We start from the raw sequence: 8134 nt of genomic DNA, 5'->3' as shown, positions 1-8134 counted from the left end.
TTCCCATCTTCACCGAAAAGCTTTTAGTTACAGATCACAAGCTCGGCCGCCATCATGAGCAACAAGACCTCATCCACCTATGATTGCAGCATTCCCTTCCCCAACTTGGATGATGTCGTGCCCTCAAGATGGGAAAACTTGAGGAAGCTAAGACTTAGGGAGGAACCGCATCGGGAGAAGACGACCTTGATGAGAAGGTCGAGGTGGGTGGAGATCAAAGAGGAAGAACAAGCAAAAGAAGGAGATGATGACACCACTCCAAATGAGTATCCTCCTAATACCTATCATTCAATATATGTGGGTCTATTCCATTATTTCCTCTGGGGCCTCCTCAAGCAGAGTGGGTAAAGGAGCCACTAACTCCAGAGGAGATGAAGGAAAAGATCAGGGAATTGGAGAAAGTTTCAAAGGCTTGCGTTAATGTGATCGGAGATGGGATTGATTCTTATTGGTTGATGAGTAAAGACTTGGAAGCAAGGGTTGATAGCCTTCTTCATAAGGTCGGACTTATGATTAAGGCTCTTAACAACAACACTGCACAACTTGACCCAGGTTGTACATGATCAGCAAGGCGCGATCGAGGGGATGAAAAAGAAACTCAAGAGCATTTGTGCTACCTTCCAAGATTCTCAAGAGTGAGCATATAACACTTAGTGTGTGGATCTCCTAGGCTTGATTGTAAGCTTGGGGAGATTCATGTGCACATTGTATCTTTACATTTATGCATTTCCTTTCCGCAAGTTGAGATTAGGGTTTACTTTCAATAAAGTTGAACTATCATTTTTCTCTTAAATAAGGGATGATCCTTTCCGATGAGTATATGCATATCTTGATGTGTGAGATCATTACTGCTCCATTGAGAGCCTACTTGATGATTGTTGGGAAATAAATAGTAGCACATGATTACTTACATGATGATTGTAAGTCATCTACATTGCAGTTGTTAAATTTTTGAAAGAAGATGAAATAACTATATATGCTAGTTCATAGAGGGTTTCAACTCACAAAAGGGCAAGCAAAGAAATTAATCCTCCTAAAAATTAAAAAGTGCTCTTGTAAAATAAGTCTTTATGAGATTCATGTTTGGCTTGCATATCATACAAAAAGATGAAATGAGCCTTTAACATGTCTCATTGACAGGAGACTGAATTATATAAAGAATATAAAGTCTAGAAAAGAATAAGAGGAAGAAAATAACTGCTTGCCCGGTTGAAATAGCGATGAACTAGGATGTGAAGTCGTTACCTGCTCACAACAAAATTGAGTGAAAGAGTGTGGAAGTCTGCATGATCATTATCATAGTGATTATGAGCTATCGACAAATCTTTTATCTGAAATCGTTCCTCTGGAACAGTAATGGAATCATGCTTCTACATATATGTATCTCATAAACACAAGGTTGACCTTGGTTTTACAAGCCATGGTACTTGCTCAAGGACGAGCAAGACTTAAGCTTGTGGGAGTAGATGAGTCCAATTTATGTGATAGTTTTACTATGCATTTTGTGCCTACATGGTAGGATTTGTGGAATTTTACTGTGTTCGTGCACTTCTTTTTGTTGATAATCCCTCAGGTGACGTCTTTTGGATCAATTATTGTTTAATGGACTCTGAAATGGTAGTGAAATCACGTATTTAAAGTGATAATCACTTTCCATAAAAGAATCAAGCAAGGATGCCGAAGGAACGGACGTCCTCGCGCTTCCAGAGTGAAAGACGGCGTTCCATATGACCATGACCGCCCGTATGAGCGGTTGTATGGCACACCGCCACTACTGCTGGATCAACTACTTCCACCCCATCGAATAGGATCGTGAATCATACGCCCACAGACACCAGAAACTCATCTAGAAGGAAGAACCCTAGCCTCCGGAGTTCATCTGGAGGAGGGATTGGCAAGGAGAAGGGGGGATCCCTCTCACTTCGACAAGGGGGACAACAACAAACGCCACTATCATCATCATCACCATCATCATCATCATCATCCACATCCTTATCATCTGCAACATCAAGAACTCTAGTGGATCCTTCGGTGTATCATTTGAATCACTAATCCATGTATTACATTACCATTGCTATGATGTTTGTTGTCCTCATGTGTGGGTAGACCCCTAGTTCTCGGGGATAAGGATGAACCTTGGTATGTGTAGAATCTGGAACGTTATTGTGGATATTAGATCCCCTGTTGAATGCTTAGTTTAATAACTTTATGAATGTTGTGAAGGGGCCCCACTCAGCATTTGTGCCTTGTGGCCATGAAGTATATCACTGTCGTTGTAAGGGTTTAGGACGCGGAGGTAATTACGGAGAACCCTTAGAGAGGTTGCGTCCATGGGGAAACCCTTAATTATCATGAGTTGTAACCCTCGGGGGGACTATGATGATTGCGTGCGTGGCACAAAGTCTATCATGAGTAGAACGTGTACTGTACCTGGCTCCACCCAGCATAATCATCAACAAGGGCTCCAGTATGCGGTCTATACTATGCTTATGCATATGTGCGCTAGAAACATACCAATTGGGATTCTGGACTCCTAGAGAACGCATTTTTATTCCGTTGCCTCACTAGTCACCACAATCCTTGCACTTTATTTACTTTCATGTTATTTACTACCTCTATTCCCAAATATAAGTCTTTCTAGAGATTCCAACAAGTGACTACATACGGAGCAAAATGAGTGAATCTACACTCTAAAATATGTCTAAATACATCTGTATGTTGTTGTCCATTTGAAAATTTAAAAAGACATATATTTAGAAACAGAGGGAGTATTTACAATTTACAACACTACTCAACAATCATGTATATCTGCCCTCACTCTGCTTGAGTCTATAATTATCTGCATGAAAAAAAATACATAATTCTCTACAAGAGGCAAAAGTACGATTTCTATGCTCCCTATGGGATCGATACTCTTACTTCGGAAAGGCTACAACTAAACTATGTGCACTTACAGGACATCATAGGCCCACAAATAAGGTCATTCATGCCGTCAGAACCAGGCCGGATCGTCATCATGACCTGAGCACGGGAATACATCGTGCCAAGGAACAGGTGCGCAGGAGCATATCCGACCTATGGCCCAGCGTGAAAATGCCCGGTGACCCATCATGAGCCGAGGTGATTTTAAACACCTCAGATGTAATCCGACAATCAAGACTTCGCTACAGAAGACGTATTCTTTGAACTAGTTTTTAAGATCAACGACCGAAGACAAAGAGCAACTCGGGTGAACCAAGGAGCGTCCAGACTTGAAGCCAGTTCGGGAGCTACTAATGGTGTCCCAACTAGGAGGTCCCTCACCACATCGTCTCCCACCTGGTGGGTCAGGCCTAGGACCCTCATGTCGGTTCGGGAGTGTGCCACATTGGGTGTCCTATGACATATAAACAGAAGGCTCCCGAAGACTTGTCATTTCCTCCTATGTAGCCGATTAGAATGTTGTAACCCTAGCCCCCCACCCACCCACCCACCCACATATCTATATAAACCGAGGGGTAGGGCTCGTAGACAACAACAAAACAATCTCAGGGTAGATCATTTGTACCTTGTACTCCAAACCAAAGCAATAAATACAAACTCAAAGAGCCCAAACCTGGGTAAACCTCGTGTCCTTGTTGCGATCGTGTCAAATCTTCTAGCTCGAGATCCCCTACCCCGAGATCTGCCGGATTTAGCTCCATCAGGAACGGCTGGCGGAGACAGTGGAGTGCAGGAGAAGGGGGATGCCAACATGTGTTATGCGCTAGGCACACACATTGTATTTTAAATATTGCAACAAGGAATGACGACACGTAAGCATGCTTTATGCATAGCAAATCATGTGTGAAAGCTCAAATATCACACACGATCTTCTTTTGTAATCTTGTGAACTATATCGAACATGATACAAGTTGATGCAATGTATACGATGCTGCTATTTATCACATATGGTGGTGAAATTCAACCTATCTACTCGGAATAGCACACGTGCTAGTATTCGAACTGTATGTGATGAATTAGGTAATCGTAGACATTTGGATTTGGAGAACCGTGTGTTGTCATCCCGACACGCTCATTGCCAGCGAATCGTGTGTGATGGATTCGACATCAGACACATTATTATTGAACTATGTGCATAATATCACACTTAGTTTACTTTTTCAGGCTATGTGTGATGGACCGTTGATCACACACGTTTAATTTTTCAACACAAGGTTTGGTTCATACTGTGTGTGATGCTGTCATCACACACGGTTCCTTGTCGTTATGTGCGATTGGGGGCTTAAATAGGCTCAATGTATACTAATGCATGTTGAACATTTTATGTGAACATGTGCTGAATATTTGTAAAATGCACACTAAACATTTTTAAACATATATTAAACATGTTTTCAAAAAGGTCATGAACATTTTTTTAAAACATGCAAAAATATTTCAAGTGTTTGAAATTAGAGCATTTTTTAAAATGACATGAATATGTCTTTTTATGATTCGTCCATTTTTATAGAAGTGCAAGAACAAGTTTATTTCATTTCATGTTTTTTTCTAGAAATTTCATGAAATATATGTTTAAATTCAAAAAAAATTAAATGCCATGAATAACTTTTAAATTGTACGAATGTTTTTCACAAATTACGTGAATAATTTTTACATTTTCACGAAAATTTTATTAAAAACTTGTGAATAACTTTACACGACATGCACATGTATCAGGTGTGATTTCTTAAAATTGTGTAAAAAAATTACATTGTATGAATTATTTTTTAATGTGTGGTGAGTTTTTTTAAATCGTAGAAAATTAATTCTAAAACACATATATTTAGAATATTTCGAAAATAGACAAAAGTGAAAAAAATAAAAAAAAACGAACCGACTTGCATATTGACGGTTGAAAACATACTTATGGATCTTTTTGTAGACATACAGAACAAACACATATGCTCATAAACTATATGCATATAATCACCTCATGAATGCACATACATCCTATCCGTATGAACACTTCCAAATGACTGAGCCGGCTAGCGCCTTGCTATCGACGGAAATGTTACCCTTGCTGAGCGATAGTCCGCCTTTATGAGATAGCAAAGCGTCAAACCTAGGGTTTGATTCCTAATGGGTTGGAAGTATCACTGCATTCTTAACCATCAAACCACTTCTCATATAGACAATGATCTTACGAAGCGAACAACACTAGATACACTTGTAGACGTGCAAATTAATGGTAGATGTGAGACGCTACCGCATGAGTGCATTTGCTGCGCCGGCCCATATGTCGCATTGTGCTGTAGGTGAGCGTGAAATGCACCTCACAATAAGCGAGTTATAGATACGCCCAAATATAGGTGAACTTTTTGCTCAAAAAAAACATATAGGTGAACTGTCATATATTTCCATCTCAGATAAGTAAGTAATAAGGATAATAACACACGCTAAGCACACGTTACAGATGGCCCATTTCCACATCTACACACACACACACACACTTCTAAAACCAGTCGGTTCCAAGCACAGGCCCAAAACAAACAACGTAGCATTATAAAGAAAAAAAATACAAGCAAAAAAGGCCCATGTCTCGCTCGAGGCCTCGCGGCAAGCCCAACAAAAAACAAGTTCAAATTCAAAAAAGCTTCTTCTCCCCGTATGTACGTACCAGCGAGCAGCGCGCGGCTTCACCCGTCTTCCGCCTCCGCGGCGGACGACTCCGACGCGGCACCCCCCGATGCCGGCTTGGACCGGCTCCCCGACCCCGAGCCGCCCCCGGACGTCTTGGGCTTCCTCCGCCGCGGCTTCGGCGCCGCCGCCTCCCCCTCTCCGCCCTCCGCCGAGGCCTCCGCCTTCGCCGTCCGCCGCCCTTCCCGCTTCCCCTCGCCGCTCCCCGACCCCTTCCCTCTCGTCCGTCGAGGCTTCGCCTCCGACTGCTCCGCCTTGGGCGCCCCTCCCCCTCCTCCTCCTCCTCCTCCTCCGGGCTGCTCCGCCCCCGCCCCCGCCCCCGCGCCTTCCAGCCCGCCGCTCCCGGACGCTCCCGGCTGCGACTTGAACTCGTTCATCTGCAACCAAATCGGCCGGCCGGAGCCGCGCGTCACGATGGAGAATTGGAGATTCACGGTGGAAATGGAAATGGAAATGGAAATGGCGCCCGCGCGAGCTTACCCAGGCGGGGTTGGCGACGGAGTTGTTGTCCCAGCCGATGTGCGCGACGTGCTTCACGTCCGTCGGCGCCCCGATCTGGATCTCCGGCTCCTTGGGATCTGCAACTACCCGCACGCACACAACAACACACAAGGCGCACACATTTTACAACACCATCCTACCAACTTTCCATTCCAACTGCATTTCGTTTCACAATTTTCTCTAACTGGGCAGCAGCTTTTCATATTCTGGTAGAGTTCTACGCATGTTCATGATGTTTGCTGTGAACATTGTTGAGGTGATTAATTAATTAATTCATTGTGGCTGGTTAGAATTTAGGGGATTTGATTGTAGAACGGTGGTTGGTATATATACTGGATGCTTGGCGCGTACCGAATATTTGCGAGATGTATCGGAGGCCCTTGAGAAGGCCCTTCATCTTAACTGGTTCCACAGGCGGCTGGCCGCCCGCGGCACCCTGAGAGGAATCCACAACTTAAGTCTTTTGTTCCCTCCACCTCTTGATATAAGCCTTCATAAGAAAGTTAATTAGTACGGCGTTAACAGAAGAAAGGTTATTTTCCAAATCAAAAGGAAGAATCACCCGACCCCACATTTACTTTGTTTGTAGATGAATAGACCCAATGTCATCATGCAGAGGCTTGTTTGTGCAAACAATGAAATGTGATGCAATCCTTTACAAATTACTCCCTCCGTAAAGAAATATAAGAGCGTTCAGATAACTACTTTAGTGATATAAGTGCTCTTATATTTGTTTACAGAGGGAGCACCAAACAAAAATGAATAGAAACAACTTGTGAAAACAGCCCGTCTGAAAGTTTTCTTCGGAATGTAATGTTGGTAACTACCGCTGCTATGGATCAGGGGCTCATGGATTTGCTATAAGTGTTGGTTGAGATATCTCTACATTCCATGTAGGATTGACCCAGATAATGTGTAGAAAACAAATGATGAATTAGCAGAATGAACAGATTGAAACAATTCATCAATGAAAGTACCACCATCAATCTGTCTGCCATACACAAGTAGATTCAGACAAAGTAGCCACCATCAATGAAATGAAGCTCACATACCTTAGGAACCAATACTCAAAGAGCAACCAAGGACAATCAGCAGTGTTTCATCTTCCTGGTGACATCTCCACCTATTCTTGCATGATCTGTCGCAAATTGGCAAAGAATTGCAATCCTCTCCCAAGCTCCAAGAGAAACAGGACTAGATTTTCTCTTCCTAGTTGGGGGAAATGGGAGGCCCGGAAGTTTGTTGCCTTAATCTATTTATAGTCCACTATTTTTGGGTATAGGTTGCCCTTGGTTGCTGTTCGTTTCGACACGTACCAGATCGAGAGGCCCTGGTTCTGTTTAACTAGTCTGGAGCGCAAACGGTGGGAATGTGGCCAGCTAAGAAAAAATAGGTAGGGAGCCATGGCAGGCTCTTAGTTTACAGCCTCTTGTTTTAATTTTAACCATTTGTAATCGTATCACACGTCCTTACTGTTGGAAATATTAGCATTTTTTCAATTAGACTAATCCACGAGTAAACAGTAAGCATGGCAAATTCGATATGCATCTCATACCGATTCCTAAGCATACTAGCATGTACAGAATATAGAAGCAAACCATCTATGAGCAACACATATACGGCTAGCACAAGCACGAGTAAATGAGGGATGAACAGATCATACCCTCCGGTTGGCCAGGCCAACGCGCCGGCAGCAGCAGTAGCCTCGGATTCGTCTGTGGCCTTCTTCTTCTTGGCGACGGCGGCCATGGTGTTGATGAAGGGGAAGTAGTGGAAGCAGAGGCTGACGGAGCTAGGGATGGATCGGGAGCAGTCGCGCTGAGAGCTCCCCAAAAACCTTATCGTCGAAGGGTCGCACTCCTGGCAAGGGAGTCGACGAATCCCGACAATGCAGGTCAGTCCACAGTCCAACGTCTCGAACAGTGGCCCACCCGTTAATTAATTCCTGATTAATTAATTCGTTCCTGAGCAGCAAAAA

The 8134-nt window shown here is 43.4% G+C and overlaps 1 protein-coding gene across 2 annotated transcripts; it reads right to left on the bottom strand.

Annotated features, from left to right (window-relative positions):
- Positions 1-5352: 5352 nt before the first annotated feature.
- Positions 5353-7403, bottom strand: LOC123134942 (CRIB domain-containing protein RIC7). Of its 2 annotated transcripts, none has more exons than XM_044554087.1 (4): positions 7209-7403; positions 6508-6646; positions 6136-6239; positions 5353-6032 (listed from the first exon to the last, which is right to left on the bottom strand). In XM_044554087.1, exons 2-4 carry the CDS (start codon positions 6551-6553, stop codon positions 5655-5657), a joined length of 528 nt encoding a protein of 175 aa, XP_044410022.1. In that variant the 5' UTR covers positions 6554-6646; positions 7209-7403; the 3' UTR covers positions 5353-5654. The 2 variants fall into 2 exon arrangements, with proteins under 2 accessions (XP_044410022.1, XP_044410023.1); XM_044554088.1 differs by having other exon boundaries at positions 6136-6233.
- Between the last annotated feature and the right edge of the window lie 731 nt (positions 7404-8134).

Source organism: Triticum aestivum, chromosome 6B, assembly GCF_018294505.1.
Source record: "Triticum aestivum cultivar Chinese Spring chromosome 6B, IWGSC CS RefSeq v2.1, whole genome shotgun sequence".
Taxonomy (NCBI): Eukaryota; Viridiplantae; Streptophyta; class Magnoliopsida; order Poales; family Poaceae; genus Triticum; species Triticum aestivum.
Note: the sequence above shows the minus strand (reverse complement) of the source record. Positions and strands in the feature narration are given on the sequence as shown.

What these genes read in the sequence shown, in the direction of transcription:
- LOC123134942 (XM_044554087.1), bottom strand. Translation starts at nt 6,553, where the DNA reads ATGAAGGGCCTTCTCAAGGGCCTCCGATACATCTCGCAAATATTCG. An exon ending in ATACATCTCGCAAATATTCG is followed by an intron (nt 6,240 to 6,507) that starts GTACGCGCCAAG and finishes GCGTGCGGGTAG; the next exon opens with TTGCAGATCCCAAGGAGCCG. An exon ending in CCGTCGCCAACCCCGCCTGG is followed by an intron (nt 6,033 to 6,135) that starts GTAAGCTCGCGC and finishes ATTTGGTTGCAG; the next exon opens with ATGAACGAGTTCAAGTCGCA.